This window comes from Pristis pectinata, chromosome 15 (genome assembly GCF_009764475.1).
Source record: "Pristis pectinata isolate sPriPec2 chromosome 15, sPriPec2.1.pri, whole genome shotgun sequence".
Classification (NCBI taxonomy): Eukaryota; Metazoa; Chordata; class Chondrichthyes; order Rhinopristiformes; family Pristidae; genus Pristis; species Pristis pectinata.
Genome location: NC_067419.1, coordinates 6,293,651 through 6,315,775, shown reverse-complemented (window position 1 = coordinate 6,315,775; position 22,125 = coordinate 6,293,651). Strand labels below are relative to the sequence as shown.

At 42.9% G+C, this 22,125-nt stretch overlaps 1 protein-coding gene across 5 annotated transcripts in view; it reads left to right on the top strand.

Annotated features, from left to right (window-relative positions):
* The window catches only part of LOC127578313 (lysine-specific demethylase 7B-like), an 85,711-nt gene that overhangs the window by 61,112 nt on the left and 2,474 nt on the right, over positions 1 to 22,125 (top strand). For 4 of the 5 annotated variants that reach the window (XM_052030202.1, XM_052030200.1, XM_052030201.1 and 1 more), the window contains exons 16-17: positions 4,317 to 4,468; positions 15,046 to 15,252. In XM_052030202.1, coding sequence (XP_051886162.1) covers positions 4,317 to 4,468; positions 15,046 to 15,202 — 309 coding nt within the window. In that variant the 3' untranslated portion in view covers positions 15,203 to 15,252. The remainder of the gene's footprint in view (positions 1 to 4,316; positions 4,469 to 15,045; positions 15,253 to 22,125) is intronic. The other variant, XM_052030203.1, reaches the window with a different exon arrangement.

Genomic DNA, 22,125 nt, shown 5'->3' with positions numbered 1-22,125 from the left:
CTACTTGCCAGTCCTCCAGGACCTCACCTGTAGCTAGAGAGGACACGAAGATATTGATCAAGGCCCCAGAAATCTCATCTCTTGATTTCTTGCCCCTCTCAATAACCTTGAGTATATCCCATCAGGCCCTGGGGACTTATCCACCTTAATGCTCTTTAAGAGACCCAACACTACCTCCTCCTTTATCTCAAATTGCCCTAGCATATCAGCATGCTCCACACTGATCTCCCTCTCCTCCACATCCTTCTCCTTGGTAAATACTGATACAAAGTAATTAAGAACCTCGCCCACATCCTCCGCTTCCAAGCACATGTTCCCTCCTTTATCCTTGAGTGGTCTTACCCTCTCCCTAGTTATCCTTTTGCTCTTGATGTATGTATAGAATGCCTTGGGATTCTCTTTAATCCTACTGCTGAGGACTTTTCTGGCCTCCTGGCTTTCCCAATTCCCTTCCTGAGTTCCCTTCTGGCTTCTTTGTAATCCTCAAGTGCTCTGTTTGATCCTAGTTTCCTAAACTTTACATACTTTTCTTTTTTCTTCTTGACTAAATTCACCACCTCTCTCGACATTCAAGGTTCTCTTACCTTGCCAGCCTTGTCCTTCCTTACTGAAACTCACCTGTCCTGTACTCTGTGCAGTTGATCTTTAACCACCCTCCACATGTCAGATGTGGACTTGCCCAGAAACAACTGTTCCCAATTAATTCTCCCTAGTTCCTGCCTAATACTCCTGTAATTTGCTCTGCTCCAATTTAATACTCTCCTGCAACGTCCATACTTATCCCTATCTATAGCTACCTTAAAACTTAATGAGTTGTGGTCACTGTTCCTAACTGTTCTCCCACTAAAACATTGGTCATCTGGCCAGGCTCGTTACCCAACACCAGGTCCAATATGGCCCCTCCTCTGGTTGGACTATCTACATATTGATTTAAGAAACCCTCCTGGATACACCTAACAAATTCTGCACCATCTAAACCTCTTACACTAAGGAGGTCCCAGTTTATATTAGGGAAGTTGAAGTCCCCCATGACAACAACCCTATTAGTTTTGTACCCTTCCTTAATCTGCCTGCATATCTGTTCCTCGATGTCCTGGTGGTTATTGGGAGATCTGTAGTATAATTCCCTTCAGAGTGATTGCACCTTCCTATTTTTGAGTTCTACTCATATAGACTCCGTGGATGAGCCCTCCATTATGTCCCCTCTGAGTGCAGCTGTGATGTTGTTCCTGATTAGTAATGCAACTTCTCCTCCTTCCTCCCACCACACCCCTCCCCCCCCCCCCCCCCCCCCCCCCGCCCCTTACCTCCCTCTCTATCCTTTCTAAAACATCAAAACCATGGAACATTAAGCACCCATTCCTGTCCTTCTCTCACCAAGTGTCTGTTATGGCCACAACATAGTCACGTAGTTCCATGTACTGATCCATGCTCTTAGTTCATCACCCTTGCCCATAATACTCCTAGCATTCAAATACAACACACTTCAAACTGTGTATCCCATCATGTCTATTACTTTGCTCCTGCCTGTTTTACTGGTCCTGACGTCTACCTTCCTCTCAATCCCTCCACTTTCTGACCTGGTGTTCTGGTCCCCATCCCCCTGCCAAAAATAGTTTAAACCCTCCCGAGTAGCATGAGAGAACCTCCTGGCCAGGATATTGGTTCCCCTCCAGTTGAGGTGCAAACCGTCCTCCTTGTATTGGTTACCCCTGCCCCAGAAGAGGTTCCAATGATCCAAGAACCTGAAACCCTGCCCCCTGCCCCCCTGCACCAGTTCCTCAGCCACTCATTCATCTGTTCTATCATCCTATTCTGCCCTGACTAGCACGTGGCACCGGGAGTAATCCTTGTAGGTCCCTGCTCTTCAGCCTCTTTCCTTACTCACTGTGCAGGACCTCTTATCCCCCTTGCTACCTATGTTGTTGGTGCCAAAGTGCACCACGACCTCTGGCTGCTCACCCCTCCCCCTTGAGAATATTCTGCAGCCGCTCTGAGACATCCTTGACCCTAGCACCTGGGAGGCAACACACCATCCTGGTGTCTCTTTCATGGCCACAGAATCACCTGTCTGTCCCCCTAACTATCGAGTCTCCTCTCACTATTGCTCTGCCTGACTTTACCCTTCCCTGCTGAGCCACAGAGCAGGTCACAGTGCCACTGGCCTGGCTGCTGCTGCTGTGGCCCTGATAGGTCACCAAGAACAGAGGCTCACCTCTTTGAAAACTCCCGTCTCTCGATTCCAAGTCCCTGCTCCCACTCACCGAAAATGAACACCAACCACAGAGACTTGCCTCTCAGCAGGCTTACAGGCTTCCCCGCCATGTGTCTGTATAGATTTGATGGCGTGGAAGATGGCCTATTGCTGAGGTAATTGTGGTCCACTGCCAGGCTGCGGTTAATGTAGATGTAAGAACAGCATGAGCTATTCAGCCATCTGGCTGTGTTCCACCAATGAGATCATTTAATTGCTTTCTTATCTCCATAATTATTAAAGTTTAATAAAAGCCTGTTAATTTTAAATTTGCTGTTTTCAGTTTGCACCTCCACCACTCCGTGTTAACGGTGTGTTAGAGGAGAGAGAGTCCAGGTTTCCAGTTACCTGCATGCTGAAGTTTCTTTGTGACATCACCCTTAATTGCCCTAGTTCTAATTTTAAAGAACTCTCTTAATTTTGGATTCTGATATCGGATTAAATATCCTTTCAAATTGCTCATTATCTTAAGATGCTAATTGACTTGATTCCATAATGATCTGCAATCAAGGGAACACAACCTGCCCACTAATCTTCCCATTTTGCCTTTATGATTAATAACCCAGTTTCATTTCATTACTTCCAGGCTTCTTGAGATCAAGGCCTTTTCTTCCATGTTTTTTGTCACTGGATTTTAATTTTCTATACTTGAGTACAAATTCTCTCTGGTTTTCCCCACCATCTATAATCATAGCTTGTTATAAGCTGGAAAATATTGTGATCTTTCTTACATAGCACTGAAGTGGATCCCCTTGCACTTGGCTGCATTAAATACCCATTTGCCTGCTTGCCATCCTTGTATTCCTTTGCAGGCTATTGTATTTTCACCTACAATACATAATGTTCCACTTGCTGTCATCAGCAAGCCTTGAGGACATGACCTTTTGCTCCTTCATCCAAGTCATCCTTAAGTATGCTGTAAGCTGCATCCAAGTCATTCGTAAGTACGTTGTAAAGCTGCCGTGGTGCAGCTTCTGTAGCTCATGGCCTAGTGTGTCCTTCACTCTACCATTACATTCAAGTCAGAGGGTTGACCCTGGTTCAATTAGACATTATGTCTGATAAACAGTCAAAAGCAGCACGCAATGGACATGCCCAAGTAATTCCACAGCTAACAGATCAGATCAAATCTCTGCCGCAACTGGTGGTGAATTGTGGTGGACTGCTGAACAAAGTAATGGGGTAGCTTGAGGAGTATCCCATCATCCACAGTGAAGAGGTGCAGTGCTAAAGACTCGGCTAAAGCATTTGGAAAAAATGTTTAGCCAGAAGTGCTAGATAGCTGACAGCATGGCTTCTTCCCAATAATTCCAAGCAACACAAGCCAGTCCAGCCTATTTGATTCACTCCTGTGCAATCAAGAAACAGTTAAGAACATCAGGTGCAGGCAAAGGCTGTGGGGCCAGAGAACAAACTGACAGGAGTACTGAAGATATGTGGTCACAAACTAGTTGCACCTCAGTCTAAACTATTCTAATCTAGTTTCAGACTGGGTATCTACCCAGCAATGTGGAATGTTGCCCAGATACTTCACAAACATGGCTTTTACTTTCCTGCAGCAGTATCCAACATGATCTATTACTTTGAGAGGGGGATAGCCATGGGACTCCTGTACTATTTACCTGTGTGCCTGCTGCTCATCCTGGTAGTCACCCACTGGTTTTTCTGCCTTGCAGTGTGACCAGCTCGCTAAATATGCTGTCCACAAAGGCCTCGGTGCAGTGGATGCTCCGTCGTTCTATAAAATGCAATTGATGTTGAACTAACGATCTTGTGAAGATGCGACTGCTATGAATGTGCCAACTTCTGTTCCTGGTGCAGGTGCCTTCAGTGTAAGCAAAGGAAGTTAATAGCAAACTATTCAACAATGGGGCATCACCTTTAAATCCCATTCCTCAACAGCCATATGCCTGCACCTTCCACGTGGGGTTGTTAGATGGTGCTCAGGCAAGGAAACCCTGGCTCCAGTCCGTCTGAAACCAAGCCCAATTTGGAACTCAGCACAACTGGAGGATTTGCAAGTCTTTATCGCCTTCAACGCTAATGTGAATTTCTCTCGCAGATAGCGGGCTCTTGGCATGAAGACTTTCACCAGTCCTGCAATAGCGAGGAGAATGGTTTGGCAAATGATTCAGTGACTGAAAAGTCCTACCAAGTTCCAGATAAGCCCAGGACGAGTCTGAAGCGTTGCAAGAAGGACAGCATGGTTGAGAGGTAAGTTAGGGATGAAGGGTTTCAGTTGCTTGGAGTCAATAGAAAAAATGGGATAAATAAGCTTTGATCAGAGGTTTGAGGGAAGATGTGAGATAAATGTTCAAAATGAACACCCATATAAATGCTAGTGAAGGTGCCAGCATGCTTGAGGGGTGGTCTCAACTGAGAGTTGAAGCACATAGGCGTACAGCCAGGCATGGGTAATTTCAGCTTCAGGAAATACTGACGAGTAAAATCCAAGATATTTAAGTACATGAAGAGGAAAAGAATAATGAAGGAAAGAGGAAGACTTATTAGGGATCTGAAAACAAATAACCACTCTGTGTGGAGGGAGGGGATGTGGGTAAGGTTGGTTCTCTTCACAGACAAAAGAGGGGAATGATGCCAGTGTTGTAGTTAAGGGGGACGGGTGCATGAGTTGGATGGGATAAAGTATTATTGGGTTCAGCGTCTTTGAAAGTGATAAATTGCCAGACCCAGGTGATGTACAACCCAGGTTATTAAAAGGAAGAGAGGAAATGGCAGATACTCCAACTGCAATTTTCAGTCCCCTGTGGCCAGAGGTTTGAAAGTACCAGTAACATTGTGGCAAAGATTAAAAAGGTATAAACTGAAGAATTACGGGGCAGTTAGTACGACCTTTGTGGCGGGCAATTTATTGGAATTAATTTAAGGGAAAATATAAATCTTCTCTTCGAAAGCATTTATTAATCAGGCAGAATTGGTAGGAGTTTAGGGGAAGATACTGTCTGAATTGAATGAATTTTGTAAGAAGTTCGCAGGGAGGATCCATGAGGTCAATGCATTTGATGCAGTCCACCTGTATTTTTAACAAGGCTTTTGACAAGATCCCACGTGACAGGCTAGAAAAAAAAACAAAAGCTGGGTGAGAGTGATAAATTCGATGCAAAATTGGCTCAGTGGCAGGAAGCAAAGGGCAATGGTTGGCTGGAGTTTTGTGGGAGAAGTCTGTTACCAGTGGAGTTCCATAAGTCTCAATACCCTGTCCCCTGCTTTTAATAACATATATTAATGGTTCTGATCTAAGTGTAGTGGGCGTGACAAAGATTTGTTTATAAAGCAAAAGTAGCCATGTGGTTGACTGTAAGGAGGAGGGGTTTAGGTTGCTAGAAGATAAAGATGGCCTGGTCTCTTGGACGGAAAAGTGACAAATCCAGATAAGTGTGGATAAAACAATTTAAATGTAGAGAAATTGTTTCCAAAAGCTGTAAGGTTGGTGGTGATTGGGCAAGGTGAGTGAGAGCAGCAGAGAGAGGAAATAATAACTACTGAAACTGAGATGCACAATGCACAGTAGTTGCTGGAAATCGAGGCAAAATATGCAGGTAATGTACAGCAGGTCGGGTAGCATCCCTGGACAGAGAAACTGAATTACTATTACAGGAGGATGACCTTGAACTGGCCAGTCCTGTCCCGAGAGGAAAGACTGGTTATCTGAAATTGTTTGGTTTGGTAGTGAATCCCGAGTGAGGGCTACAAGCACGAGTCGGAGTGGGGTGGTGTATTCAATTGATGGGCAACTGGAAGCTCAAGGTCGCACCTGTGGACTGAACAGAGAGACTTGCAAACCAGTCACCCACTTTGAGTCTCCAGTGTAGGGGAGATCCACTCCCACACTGACCTCCAGTCTTTGGCCTCCAACACTATTCAAGTGAAGCCCAATGAAAGCTTGAGGAACAGCTTCTTATCTTCCAACTGGGTACAAGGTGACCCAGCCCTTCTGGCAACGAGCCAGTCCTCATGCAAAGTCAGCGACCTTTAACATTGGCTTAGTGTTTTTCTGTTGTGCTAAATATTTTCAGCATTCTCTTTTGGTTTCCAGCAATTACTGTGTTCTGTATCTCACAGATCCAACATCTTCCTCTGTCTGATGTTTTCATCCATCTCCCCTTATTTGCATTCCTCGAGCGATGAAGTTGGATGGTATTATCTTCACCTCCAACTTTTATATCTTCTGTAAATTCTACTCTGCATTCCAATATCCAAAGCCAGTTTTATACAGGGGAACACCACTGTTAAGTAGCCCAGGATATTTCTTGTATTGTGCAATGAGTTGATGCTGATGAGATAGTTGAAGGCTATGGCATCTTTGAAGGTGATTAAATCACCAGCATGGATGAAGTGTACCCCAGTTGCTTTTCAAAAAAAAGCAAGAAAGGAAATTGCAGAGGCCCCGACCACAATATTCCAACAGTAAATGAAAACTTGTATTTAAAAAAAACTGCAATAAGCTGAAAACTGAAATAAAAACAAATTGCTGGAAACAATCAGCAGGTCATACAGCATCTGTGGAAAGAGAAACAGAGTTGATATTTCTGATCTCAGGTTTTCTATGTAACAGCTCTCAATCCACGCTAACGCACTTCCTCCTTATCTTCGCATTTTAATTTATGCCTCTTATGTGGCACCTTGTCAAATGCCACATTTGCATGTTCCCCTCTATCAGCTCTCCATGTCCCATGCTCAGAACTTGAGCAAATTTGTCAAACACGATTTTGCCTTTCATAAAAACCATGTTGAGTATATTAGGTTATATTAAGCTTTCCTAATAATTAATTATTTCCTCTTTGATTATTGATGCATCTTGCCAACAATAGCTGTTAACCTAACTAGCCTATACTTCCCACTTCTGTCCTCCCTTTCTGAACAAGGGGCTCACGTTGGTCATTTTTCAATCTTCTGTTACCCTGCTGGAATTTAGCAAGTTTTGGAAAAACTTCAACTAATGGTCCGCTACTTCTGCAGCCACTTCCTGTAAAACCCTTGGGTATGGGCCATTGGGTCCCAGTGATTTGTCTGCCATTAGCCCCAAGTGTTTCGCTTTACAAGATTCCTCCTGTTATTTGAAATTAGCCCAGCTGTTACCTTGGGGATATTTGCAGTGCCCTCCATGGTGAAAAGTGATGTAAAGATTGCTTTAACATATCTGCCACTTCTTTGTTTTCTGTTCTTAATTCACCAGCCTTGTCCTCTAGAGGTGTTAGTCTATGTCAGCCGGCTTCTTCCTATTTATATGTCCATGGAAACTTTTACTGCTTGGTTTGATGTTACATGCAAGTTTTCTCTCAAAATCAGTGTTCTCCCTTATGAACATTTAAGTCTTGGTTCCTAGAACTTCCCAGTCCTCTGGCCCTCTGTTAGTTCTTGACAACTCATATGCCCTTCTTTTCAATTTAACATTATCCATGGCCTCTGTTGACCACACATCTTGCCTCTTTCTCATGGAATCCCTCTTTCTAATTGGGATAAGTCCCTACTGTACATTATGGACCAGTTGTTTGAATATTGCCACTGTTCATCTACTGACTTCTCTCTTAGCTTATTTTCCCAGTCCACCTTAGACAACTTCACCATCGTACCATTGTAAAACACTTATTTAAGTTGCAGATAGTGGTTTTGGTCCTGTGACGTTGACCCTCAAACTGCGTCTGGAATTCTATCATATTATGGTCACTACCACCTAGGGTATCTTTAACCACAAAATCTCTTATTTATCCTTCCTCATTGCACATGACCAAATCTAAAATGGCCTGTTCCTGGGTAGGTAGGGTAACATACTGCTCTAAGAAGCAATCACTGACGCAGTTCACAAATTATTCTACAATACCATTGCCAGTTTTGTTCATTCCAATCTTTATGTAGATTAAAATCTCCAATCTGTGCAGTTCCCTTCAAATGTGCCCTGGATATTTCCCCATTTACGTTCCACCCTATCAAGAGATCACACTTTGGGGGGGCCTATTTCCACTACTTCCACTCGTGTCTTCTTCTGCTGCTCACTATTTCAACCCAAACTGGTCTTGTATCACTATTCACTGTCTCTATGTCATGACTCAACACTGCTCTGATACTTGATTAACAACACTACCCTGCCTCCTTTCCCTGTGGCCCTTGTTTACTGTAAAGTGGGATCGTATTTTCGCATCCTTTTCAGCTGCTGCACACAATGGGCTAAATGGCCTTCCGTGTTGCAAATTTTCTATGATTCTAGCTTGAAGTAATTGGCAGGCTGCAGATTATATGTTTGATCACGTGCTTAAAGTGTTAACTAAACTGCTTTTGTACTTGAAATAATTGTGCCAGCTTTTAAACTGGGACAAAGCAAGCTGCCCAGGGTGTGAGGAATGAAATTAGATTTTAACAATGTTGTGGTATACAAACACAAACATTTTAAGAATTCATAATTTGTTTTAAATTACATTCTTTAAGGGAATAAAATCCCAGTGTAAGCGGCTAACAGGATTGGATTAAAGGAGGGTTTCCTACCTAATATTGCTGTGTGTAATGAGACATTAGGAAGACCTTAGGATAACAAGAACTTGGATAGGAGTTTGATAGCAAGAAGCGTCAAACTGGTTATAGGGTCTTCTATAGATATGTTTAAAAAAGGAAGCGGTTAGCAACATTAACTTGGATCCCTTGCAGGCAAAATGTCAGAGATATTAACACAAAACGATAAAACAAATTCTGGATATAGTGATAAAATAATGGTCTTGAGGCTGAAGAAAAAAAGCTATTCTTTTTATTTAAAAAAAAAGGGGCATTGAAAAAGTTAATGGGACCAAAAGCTGACAAATTTTCTAGCCATGGCTCACATTATAAGGCTTAAGATGTTGCTGCAACAAAGGTCAGTGCTTTGGTTTTGTTCTTCTAGAACTTTCTGGAATTTAGAGTGGCCCCTGTTAACTGTATAGTCTGCTCATGTGTAAGAAAGGAGAGGGAGCAAAAGGAAGAGTATTTAAAACAGAAAATGCTGGAAATGCTCAGGTCAGGCTGCATCTGTGGGAGGAGGAAGAGAGTTGATGTGTCAGGTCTAAGGCTATCAGAACTGGGAAGGAGACAAAGGAAGCATGTTAAGCTGAGGAGAGGAGGTAGAACAACAAACAAGCTGAGCTAATATCACAGATGTGTTGATTTTTTTTTCCTCCCCCCTTTTCCCCCCTCCACTGGGAGTGGATGACATGCCCAGCCTGACCTGTCAGGCATGTCCTCCTGCTCTGCACTTTGCAATTCCTACGTTCGCAGTCTCCAACTGCTCCCATTCACTCAGTGACCAGATAACCTTGCTTACAGCTTATTGCCCACGGACACCCTGGTTTTACCCAGTCAGAGACATTCTCCCTCCCTGCAGCTTAATGAGCTTCTTTTTGTCCTTCTCAGTTCTGACAAAGGGTCACCAACCTGAAACATTAGCTCCACTTCTCTTCCCACAGATGTGACCTGACCTGCTGAGTGTTTCTAGCTTTTTCTGTTTTTATTTTGGATTTCTAGCATCTGTAGTTTCTTTGGTTTTTCAAAAGGTAGAGTAAGTCAGTTGGACTGATTATTAGTAGGAAAGATGGTGTTGAAGAAATGAGTTCTGGTTCGTGAGGCACTGACACCAGTACTAGGGAGAGAGGGATCTGTTTGTTGGGACATGCTTCATTTGAACAGTATTGGGTCCAGTGTCCTGGTGAAAAGGATTAGAGACAGGGTTTTAAACTAATTAAAAGGGGTCTGGGGGGGGTTTTGAATGATGGGAAGTTTAATAAATCGAAAAAGGAGAGGTTTTTCAAAACTCCAGGAGATTGGAAAGCAACAGAGGTGACAAGAAGGGAGGAAGACAAAAAATTGGTAACTATAGGCCTGTTAACTTAACACCTGTCGTTGGCAATATGCTGGAGTCAATAATCAAGGAAGAAATAACTTGTCATTTAGAGAAGCTTAGTGTGATTGAACAAAATCAACATTATTTTATGAAAGGTTAATCATGTTTAACAAATTTGCTAGAGTTCTTTGACAATGCAATAAACAGTTGATAGGGAGCCTGTGGATGCAGTGAATTTGGACTTGCTGATGATGTGACAAGAGCCACGTAAGGCTGTTGCACAAGATAGCAACTCATGGTACTGGGAGAAGTGTGTTAGGCATGGACTGAAGACTGATTATCTCACAGAAGGCAGTCAGAATAAATGTGTCTTTTTCAGGTGGAGTGCCCCAAGGTGCTTGGCTCTGAATTATTTACGATTTATATTAGTGACCTAAAAGATGGAGCAGAGTGTAAAGTATCTCAAGTTTGCCGATGACATGAAAATAGTTGGGAAGGCATGGTTCAAGTAAGAAGATTAGGATTCTGCAACAGGATATAGATAAGTTGAATGGGTGGGTGAAAACTTGGCAAATGAAATTTAATGTGGGAGGCGTGAGGTTATACACTTCAATTAATTTAAAGGCAGACTATTATCTAAATGGAGAATGGTTGCAGATGAGTGAAGTATAAAGGATTTAGGTGTTCTTGTGCAGGAATTGCTAAAGGTTAGTGAGAGGTGCAGCAAGTAGTTAGACAGATGGTATCTTGCCTTTTATTGCGAAAGGGTTGGAGTTTAGAACGGGGAAAGTATTGTTACAGTTGTATCAGGCAATGCTGGGGCCGCACCTGGAGTATAGCACAGTTCTGGTCTCCTTATTTAAGAAAGGATATACTGACATTGGAGGCAGTCCAGAAGGGATTCACCAGGATAGTTCCTGGGATGAGAGGGTTGGCCTTTCACGAGTAGCTAAAGAAATTGGAGTTTAGGAGAATGAGGAATGTTCTTATTGAAATGTACAAGATCCATTAAGGGGTCAGGACAAAGGTGTTTCCACTAATGGGAGAAACTCGAATAAGGGAGCACAGTTGCAAGATTAGGAAGGGCGGATATTTAAAACTGAGGTGTGTAGGAACTTCTCGTAGAGATTGGTGAATATCTGGAGTTCTCTGCCCAGAGGAGGTTAAGGTCATGAAGTGTATTCAAAGAGGAAGCGCATAAATTGTTTGAAAAGATCAGGGAACTGAGGGCTAAAGAAACTGCACAGAAGAGATGAGGCCTGGGGGCAGATCAACCATCAGGCTTGAGGGGTCAATTGTCCCACTCTTATCCCTATTTACTTGTGTTATTATGTTCTTGTGTTTAAAGCTTAATATTAGAAGTGTTTGTAGCAAGGCACTTAGTGATTGATTAAAGTAAATGGGGATGAGAAATAGATTTTGAGTTGTAACTAGCATGGCAGATAACATGAAACTAGTCAATAGTGTGTTTAGATTTTCAAAAACAATAAGTGATTACATATATTTGGGTTGCTTGTGGATGAGGCCAACAGTCTAACATGGATTAAGGACCAATTATCAGGTGCAATTGGGTAGGAAATAAACAGCGAGGCATAGTTTGACCTCTTATTGACACGTTTATATCGATGCCTCTGACGAGGGGACAGAATGCAACTTATCCAGGGTATCATAGATGCAAAGTTAGAACATAGGAAACAGCAGCTCACTTGCTCTGCCATTCAACATTGGTTAGAATGTGGAAGTTAAATAAGCAAATGAAATACAAAGGAATAGAAGGATATGTTAAATTCAGATTAAGGCAACAGGAGGAGACTTGTGAAGCAAAAATACCCGCCTTTTGGGACAAATGTTCCATTTTTCTGCTGTTTTCAAAATTGCTGTTTGCACGGCCCAGTCAGCCTTCATCTCAAGGAGGCAATAAATGCCATGTAGAAGTTGATACCAATGTACACGAAATTAGTGAGACACATTGGGAGCAATTCATTTAGTTCAGGGCACTATGCCTTGAAGGATGAATTGAACAGAGGATATGAAGCAAAGATTGAGAATGGTCAAAAAACTTAAAGTTGGTTTATAGCTCCTTATTTAGAAGACATTTGAGTCATTTAAAATGACAGGCTGAATGCAGCTAAATGGCTTCTTCTGGAGAGGGACTGCTGAACAAGATTGCATAAAGCCAGCCATGAATGAATGAAGGCACTTCCTCCAAAGAATTGTGAAAATCTGAAGTTCTTCCCTCTTTCACTTGAAGTTGGGAATACTGAGATAAACCTGGAACTAGCAAGACAGTTTGATAGATGTTTGAGGTAAGGTTATCAGATAATTTAGAACAAAGGCTGACAAGTAGATTTGAAAGAGAAATTGATCATGGCCCAATTCAGAGGATTGTAGATTAATTCTGCATAGATGTAGGCCTTTCAGTTCATGTGTGCTGCCTCTTCCAAACAGCAATCCAGTAAGATTCTATCTCCAATCCCACCCTATTGCTTGCACAAGGTAAAGAACTGGCAGCATGGGGCAGTCCATCGGCTAACGGAAAATCAAGTCAGGATAAATTATTCATTTTCAGGTTGGCAAGCTACAGCTAGTGGAGTGCCACTGAGCTCAAGTACTGTGGTTTTGACTATTTACAAGTTATACTAATGGCGTAGATGAAGGGACCAAATGTAAATATGTTGACAACACACAGGTGGGAAAGCAGTTGGTGAGGGGATGCACAGTTTGCAAAGGGAGTGGGCCAAAAATTTGGCTTGTGGAGTATTATTTTGGGAGATGTGAAGTTTCTACTTTGGTTTAAATGGAGAGAGAGACGATACAGAACTCTGTACATAGGGATGCGGTATCCTTGAACACAAAACAGCTTGTTAGTATATAGGTACAGCATATGATTAGGAAGGCAAATGGGATGTTGGCCTTTGTTGCAAAGGAAATAGATTATAAAAGTAGAGGAATCTTGGTACAACTGATGAGAGCATACCTTGAGCAATGTGTACAGTTTTAGTCTCTATGTTGCAGATTTACAGGAGTACTACATACAGTTTTGGTTACCCTGTTATATGAAAGACTTCATTAAGCTGGAAAGAGTGCAAAAAAAATTTTGTATAAAATCATGAGGGACATAAAGTGAATGCACAGAGTCTTTTTCCCAGGGAAAGGGAATCAAAAACTGGAGGGCACAAGACTAAGGTGAGAGAGGAAAGATTAAAGGGGACCTCAGGGGCAACTTCTTCAGGCAGAGCGTGGTGGGTATATGGAGTGAGCTGCCAGAGGAGGTGGTTGAGGCAGGTACAATAATGACTTTGAAAAGACACTTGGACAGATTCACGGATCGAAAAGGAATATGGGCAAAAATGCGGGCAAATGGGACCAGTTTAGATGGGCATCTTGGTCAGCATGGATTAGTTGGGCCAAAGGGTCTGTTTCCATGCTGTATTACTCTGTGACTTTATTTAAGGAGTATACTTATTTAAGGAGATTGATTCCTGGGATGAAGGGGTTATCTTGCATTGGATGATTGTGCAGGTGGCTGAGATTAGAAAAATGGGAAGTAATTCTTATTGAAATGCAGGATTCTGTGTTGGGGTGGGGGTGGTGGGCGGGAGCTTAACAAGGTAAGTGCTGAGAAGCTGTTTATAGCTCAAGTTTGGAAGTTGATGTAATTGAGATATTTAAAAAGCAGGCTGAGTGCAGCTAAGCTTCCTCTGAGGAGGTAGGGGAAAACTGCTGAACAAGGTTGCTTTATGAATTAAAACTGGCCATTTATGAGTGAAGACAAGGGGCTGTAATTTCAGAATAAGGTATCATCCATTCAGTATGGAAGTGAAGAACTTCTGCACTAAGGGTCTCTTCTTGTAGATGTTCACCAGCCCAGAGCTGTGGATGCTGTATAATTAAAGCTGAGAGAGGCAGGTTTTTGACAGAGTAACGCAGAGGGTTATGGAGAGAGTGGAACTGAGGCCAAGATCAGATCAACAGTGAATTTATTGAATAGTGGAGCAGGCTTGGGGAGTCCTAATTCTGCTCCTGTTCCTCGTAGCCCTATAAACATTTCTCCTTAAACTATACATCTAGCTTTCTTCTGCCACCCTGTAGCCCTTTCGGATTTTAAAACAAAAAAAATCCTGGTCTTCCTCTAGCTCTTAAGTCTGCGTTCTCTGGTTACTAACCCTCAGAACAGGAAGCTGTTGTCCTTATTTCAGTCTATCAAAACTTTTTTATATAAATATATTGAAATCATGGAGCTATCTTGCACTGTGGAGAACAATGCTTTCTATGTAGACTCTTCACATCACTGAAATCCTTGCTCATCTCTGGTACCATTCTAGTTCTTCTACCCTTTCTTAGGGACCTGGCATCCTTCCTGAAAATACCCAGAAAGTAACACACTTCCAGTTTAAAAGATTAAGCATAACTTCCTAACTTTGTACTTTATGCTTGAGCTGCTAAAACCATTGCTACAAATGCTAAATGACTTTCTCCATTTATCATGCATACCTCTGTTCCTCTACCCTGTTTAGTTTGTATTACCTCTCCATTTTTCCTAACACTCTGAATCCTTCCTTCTGTATTAAACTGCATCTGCCACGTGTCTGCCTATTTCACCAGTTCATGTCCTTGTGAAATCTATTACTATCATCTGTTTATAATATTTCTAAGTTCCGAGTCAGCTGCAGTGAATGACAAGACAGACTTCAGAGTTGAATAGTGTGTTTCTCCACTCCTCATTCCAGAGTAGAACAGCACTGAGGTCAGATTGTGGGGCTTGGTCCAAATCCAAAACATTACATTGAATGAGTGAATCTCCTGCCATACTATAGAAATCCCTAATACCCTAAACAACAGTGACTGTGTTGGTGGAGGTGGGGTAGGTTGTGCAGACTCCTCGGTAGTAGAGACACAAATGGGTAAATGGGTGATTGGGAAGAGAAAACATTACCTACGCCCAACCATTTTCCTTGCTGCATTTCAGGGTACAGCCACCATCTCCAAGCACAACAGAGGCCATTCAGGGCATGCTATCAATGGCAGCCCTGCAGTACTCAGACCTTCGCAACAGCCCAAGAAAGAATAGGGACAGCCTGGATAAAAGGAACCTTTCCAAGTCACATCAAGGCATAAGAAACTAATAGGAGGGAGAAAGGAGCACTGAGCCCATGTTCCAGGGCATCAGACTGTGGTGGGTATTTCAGTGTGTTTGTATGTGTACTCAGGATTACAAAGCAAAGTAGGGAAGTTCTGCTCTGCAGGTGGGATGTGGACTTGAATCGCTGCAGTTCCACATGACTAGATGCTGATCCATCAGCTTAACACCAGCAGTGGTGGGATGGGCATGCTGCAAACACAGATAGGTTTGGAGCAGGGAGACCTGGCTGAGGAGGGGAGGGATGGCTTGGGGAAGAGTTGGAGGCAGATGTGGGTGGTACTGACTGGTGAGCGGGAGTGGTTGAGGGAGCACTAGAAACATGGGAACAGCATTGGATTCCTTAGTTCACTGAACCTTCCCTGCCTTCAGTTAGATCACAGCTAACCTACATTGCAATTCCATCCATCTGCTTTGTTTCATAATCCTTATTATTTTTGCCCATGGAAATCTTTCAATCTTGAAATTTTTAATTGACCTGCAGCATCGATAGCTTGTTATTAATGTGGGAATGTTCCCATTAGTCTATACAGAATGATTTTAAAATGTCACCACTTAAATCACTTAATTTTTAAGCTTGAAATTGAGAGTCATAGAATCATACAGTGCATTAATGGGTCCTTTCAGCCCATCTTACCCATGTCGACCGTGATGACTATCCACACTCTTCCCATTTGCCTGCATTGGGCCTTTTCCTATCTAAGAACCTGTCCGACCACCTCTTAAACATTTGTATTCCTCATGGAATCACTCACCAGAAGAAATATGAAGTCTGCCCTATTCATCAGATATTCAAGATTAAGGGGTGGTGTAAATGTAAACCAATTACGGACAAACCAGTGTAATATTTTAGCCTCAATAACTACTGAATCGGCCTTGCACCTATTCCAAGGTTAATGTATTTTTGTTTAGAAAATTTAGTTCCAATTAGTTTGTCCAATACTTTGGACAAAGCTCTGGCAGAACTTCACAGCTAACATGTGTTCCATTCCTTTGTGCTCCCTCATGACATAGGCGCCAACTTTCCATTAGCCTTTTCACTTGTCCATAGATCTCCATGATTTTCAAACTTGACTTCTAAACCCCTCTCGTTCCTAACATCCCACTACTTGGAAAATACTCCACCTTTCTCGTGTTCAAAGTGGATGACTTCCTCCTTCAGTTTTGCCCTTTCCCCAGAAATGGACATGATTTCTCTGTCAGCACTGTCAAAAGCATTAATAATTTAAGACCTCTAGGTCAATTTCATTGGCTCCTATTTCCACAAATTTGCACTTCCTGTATCATAGTAAATCTTTTAATTTCATCTCTCCTGATTTTTATTTTGTCCTGTGTAAGGCTGCATGGAACAGCTTCCGGAAGTCCATATAAATTCCAGAGTCTTTGCCTCAAAACTCAGATGCATGTTAGGACATGACTTGCCTGCCTATATTGGTTGCCTATGTTAGTTTATCCAAGTGCTCAGTTTACATGCCCCAATAACAGTTTCTACATATGGTAGATTAATAGGCCTATGATCTCCTTCAAAAACAACACATGGAACTCCTGCCAGGCACAGCATGGATGAATGGGATGGTGAAAGTTAGGATGCTGACAACAGAATTTTGGATGACCAAGTTTAGAGGAGAGGGCGGCACGGTAGCGTAGTGGTTAGCACGACACTATTACGGCACCAGCGACCGGGGTTCGATTCCCGTGGCTGTCTGTAAGGAGTTTGTACGTTCTCTCGTGTCTGCGTGGGTTTCCTCCAGGAGCTCCGGTTTCCTCCCACATTCCAAAGACGTACGGGTAGGTTAATTTGGGTTTAAAAAATGGGCGGCGCGGACTCGTTGGGCCGGAAAGGGCCTGTTACGACACTGTAAATAAAATTTAATGTAAAAATTTATAAGATCTCTTCATTAGTCATATGTACATTAAAACGCACAGTGAAAGGCATCTTTTACATAGTGTTCTGGGGGGCAGCCTGCAAGTGGTGCCACGCTTCCGGCGACAACATAGCATGCCCACAACTTCCTAACCTGTATGTCTTTGGAATGCAGGAGGAAACTGGAGCACTTGGACAGAGTTGTAAGACAGGTTCTAGACCAATGGGACAAGTCCTGAGTTGAGAAACTGTTGGAAGTTGATGTCTTAACAGTACACAGATTCCTACTTGGATTCCACCTCAAGATGTTAAAGTTCTGCCTCTCGATCTTGTTCTACTATTGAATGAGATCATTGATGTGAAGCCTGTCCATCCCATCTTGGCTTCAAATGCCTCATTGCTTGTGGAGAGAAATAAAAAGATAACAAGTTCAAAATAATTATTGAGCTCGCATGCTGCTCCCATGTCTCTGTGGAGGAAGCATTACTTTGGTTCTCTTCTGGATGGTTTGGCTCTGATTTTGTGCTGTTGTCTTGCATGCCACTAACTAAATAGAGATGATTCAATCTGGGGCCTCACCCCAGCTCTGTGCTTTCTTGAAATGATCAGGGAAACTTGAGTTGCCCTGAAAATATTCTGTATTTAATAACTACTCTTGTGCTGACTTGGTCAACTTCAAACAAAGCGCTGAAAAGAAGCAACACAGCCAATCAGAAGTCCGCACGCAACGAGGACGCGGTCAGCTGAAGCAAAATTTCCTCCTCTACGGTTATCTTTTTGTTTACTCTTTCATACCCTATGGTCACGTTTCAGTGACTTGGATCAGTGCTTGCATCTTGCCAATTTTATCCAATTTCATGACCTTCATTTTTGCTTGGTTTCCCATGTGGAACATTTGATGTCAGGTGGAAGGTTGGAAATACTGTATAAATAGACACTGCCAAGTTATGTAGCAGTGCAACGGGCCATTCAGTCTGGACCTGTCGATGCTTCGCTCTCCAACCACCTCTCATCAAACCCAATCCTATTCCTTTTATCCCTATTGTGGTTTTCTGACTTTCCCTTTAATACATGACTTTTCCCCTCAGTTATTTTTCATGAAACAGCAGAAACACTGCAGGTGCTGGAAGTCTGAACAATGTCCGCAGGTTGAGTGCCCCTCACCTGTTCTGTGCTTGAGGTTCTTCCAGAATGGTCTACCAGATTTATTAGTGACTTATTTTTATGACCCCTTGTTCCGATCTCGTTTGCAATGACAAACATCTTCATACACTAATATTGTGGTGCACAATGTGGGGTTTGACTCTTTGCACCTGCTGCTGCCAAGGTCTGTTTCTGTCTCATTTGGCCACACTATCCCCGGCAGGGCTGAGAATTCCTTAACTGGACAGCATTGCATGTGGAGTGAGAGCATGACTGCAGCAACTAGCGGTGGGACTTGACTTCCCTCTGTTTTCCTGAGCCTAGCGGGGATTTAGGAGTGAAATATCCAGGGACTGTGTTGGACCCAGTCTGATCTTCCAGGCCCATGAACGGATCCAGGTTCAGATGCAGCTCTAGACCAGGGTAGAGTACAGGTGGGCATGGGTCTGTCATTGTAGCAGGTACAGAACAGGTAGGCTTGGGTCTGTCATTGTAGCAGGTACAGTACAGGTGGGCATGGGCCTGTAATTGTAGTAGGTACAGTACTGGTGGGCTTGGGTCATTATAACAGGTACAGTACTGGTGGGCTTGAGTCATTATAAAAGGTACAGTACAGGTGGGCATGGCTCTGTCGTTGCAGCAGGTACAGTACAGGTGGGCTTGGGCCTGTCATTGTAGCAGGTACAGGTGGGCTTGGGCCTGTCATTGTAGCAGGTACAGGTGGGTTTGGGTCTGTCATTGTAGCAGGTACAGTACAGGTGGGCATGGGCCTGTAATTGTAGTAGGTACAGTACAGGTTGGCTTGGGTCAGTCATTGCAGCAGGTACAGTACAGGTGGGCTTGGGTCAGTCATTGCAGCAGGTACAGTACAGGTGGGCTTGGGTCAGTCATTGCAGCAGGTACAGTACAGGTGGGCTTGGGTCAGTCATTGCAGCAGGTACAGTACAGGTGGGCTTGGGTCAGTCATTGCAGCAGGTACAGTACAGGTGGGCTTGGGTCAGTCATTGCAGCAGGTACAGTACAGGTGGGCTTGGGTCAGTCATTACAGCAGGTACAGTACAGGTGGGCTTGGGTCTGTCGTTGCAGCAGGTACAGTACAGGTGGGTGTGGGTCTGTCGTTGCAGCAGGTACAGTACAGGTAACAATATGTGTAGACCTGCAGTTTCAAATGGCCTGTTCAAAAGCTGCTACAGGCCTATTTCCCAAATGTTAGATGCTCCTGGATCAAGGATTCCCAGGTAAAGCTGATGTTATGAAATGCAGTGATTGTTGAGAGTGAACAGGGAAGAAATGTGTTAAGTTCCCTGAATTGGGAAGTGAGAACGTCTGCCCTCTGAGAGGAGGGTGTGACCAGCTGGCTTTTCAAAGAAAACACTTGGCATTTGTGTACTTTTTTAATAGCTGTTGACTTTATCCCTTTAATGTACAATTTGATGTCTGCCTCTTGAAGTTTGACCGGACTATTTCAAATAAAGACCTTTTGTGCATACCAGTCAGAGGGAAATTAAAGTGCTGTTTTCTTTTTTTAAAAAAAGGGAGCATGGGAGATGTTGAAAAGCAAAATACTGCAGGTGTGGGAAATCTGAAATAAAATGAGTTGTAGAAATACTCAGCAGGTCAGGCTGCAGCTTGTGGAAAGAAACAGTTCTGGTTTATGGTCTATCACCTTGCATCAGAACTGCGAGGTTCTGTGTTGTAATTTTAAACCAACACTATAAATTCTCTCAGAAGAATATCGTTCCTACTTCTACCTGTGGTGAAAGCAGGACTGTTCCCCTCACCAACTCCCCCACCGTACCTTCCTTCGTATTGCCGTAGAGAGACATTGTGGATACAGGCCCTTCAGCTCACTATATGCATGCTGACCATCAAGCCCCTCTTTACACTGATCCTGCGTTCTTCTCCCCACATTCCCATTGACCCTTCCCAGATCTTACTACTCACCAGGGCTCATTCATCTAGCAACCTGCATGTCTTTGAGATGTTAGAGGAAGCCGGAGCACCAGGGGAAACCCACACAGTCACAGGGAGAACATGCAAACTCCACACAGACGGAAACAGAGGTCAGGATTGAACCTGGAGCTGTGAGGCAGCGGCTGTACTGACCACACCACTGCACTGATTTGCTTTATCCTGAGAGAAAACATTTCAGAATGGATGTCATCCATGTAAAGTCTTCTTGCACATTCTGCAGTAGCTTTTTATAAGTGCACATGTACTTATTTTACACATTACGTACACATTTTAGTACATGTGTATATGCAATAAACTCTAACCTTTAATGTACAGACCAGACAGGTTCACAATACTTTGTCTAACTAAAACCTTTGTGCTAGTTTAACCTCTCTACTTTTCAATTCATTTGTTTAGAATGCAAAATTCTAGCACATTTTGTTTTTAAGCTTTAACTCCAGTTGGTCCTTTAAGTGATTTATTGGAAAATTAAAGGAAATGGCATATTCCTTGGAAATTATGTTTTAATGTAGTAGCGGTAAGGAAGTATCTTGGGGTACATGTGCACAACCCATTAAAAGCAGCAGCACTGGCATTAAAAAGCAAGCACGCACAAGTTCTGCTATGGAGAAAAGTTTCTTACTATCTTCCCTATCCATGCCATTCATAATTTTGTATACCTCTGTCAGGTCCCCTCTTGGCCTCCTCTGCTCTGAGGAAAAACAACGCTAGCCTATCCAGTCTCTCTTTGAAACAGAAATATTCCATACCAGACAACATTCTGCTGAACCTCTTCACCCTCTTCAGTGTAATCACATCTTTCTTATAGTGTTGCGAGCAAAACTGCACACGCTTTACAAGCTGTGGCCGAACCAATATTTGATAAAATTGCACCGACCAACCTGCTCTCATATTCTGTGCCTTGGTTAATGAAGGCCAGTGTTCTGTATACTGCCTTCATCATCTTATCTACCTGTGCTGCCACCTACAGGGATAGAACATAGAACAGTACAGCACGGGACAGGCCATTCGGCCCACAATGTTGTGCCAATCTTGATGTCATTGGACTTGTATTTTTGGACCTGTATGTCAAGGTCTACAATATACCCTACTATTCACGGTGTATGTCCTGCCCTTATTTGACCCTCCCAAAAATACATCACCTCACACTTGTTGGGATTGAATTCCATCTGCGCAATTTACCAACTGATCAATATCATTCCTGTACCAAAGATTATCCTCCCCACTATCAACAGGACCAATTTTTGTGTCATCTGCAAACATGCTAATCATACCTCCAATATTTCAAATCCAGCAGCAAGGGTCCAGCACCAATCCCTGTGGTACACCACTGGTCATGGGCTTCCAAACACAAAAGCAACCCTCCGCCACCACCTTCTGTCTCTTATTACCAAGCCAATTTTGGATCCAATTAGCCAACTTGCCTTGGAAATGAGTTTCCTAAATTTATCTGGTAATTGGAACTTTCTGTATAATTTACTGGAATCGTATTGAACCAAATTAATTTTTGATCATCTCCCACTGTTCATCTGTAATTTTATCCAAAACTGGTTCTGACCATTTTTATGGTAGTCAGCCTTGGCCTCATCTCATTCTAAGTAGACTCTGGCAAAATGAAGAATATTAAAAGCTTTTGTGTTTTTTTTTTTGCATTGAATTTTATTGTCACTGTTTGATAAAGGTGCCCTTACTAATGGAAGTTTAATTAATCAAATCTAGCTCATCATGCACTACTAAATCTAGCAGATGATCCTCTGAAGACGTTCACTGCCTTTCCGAACTGAGTTATTTTGATTTTTTCAATGTTATGGTCTGCAGTTAAAACAATTCTGCCCTCTGCTAGAAAGATTTCTAATCTCTGAACCAATGCTTTTCTATAATTCTTCTTCAGTCTTGAAGAAGGGTCCTGACCCGAAACATTGACTGCC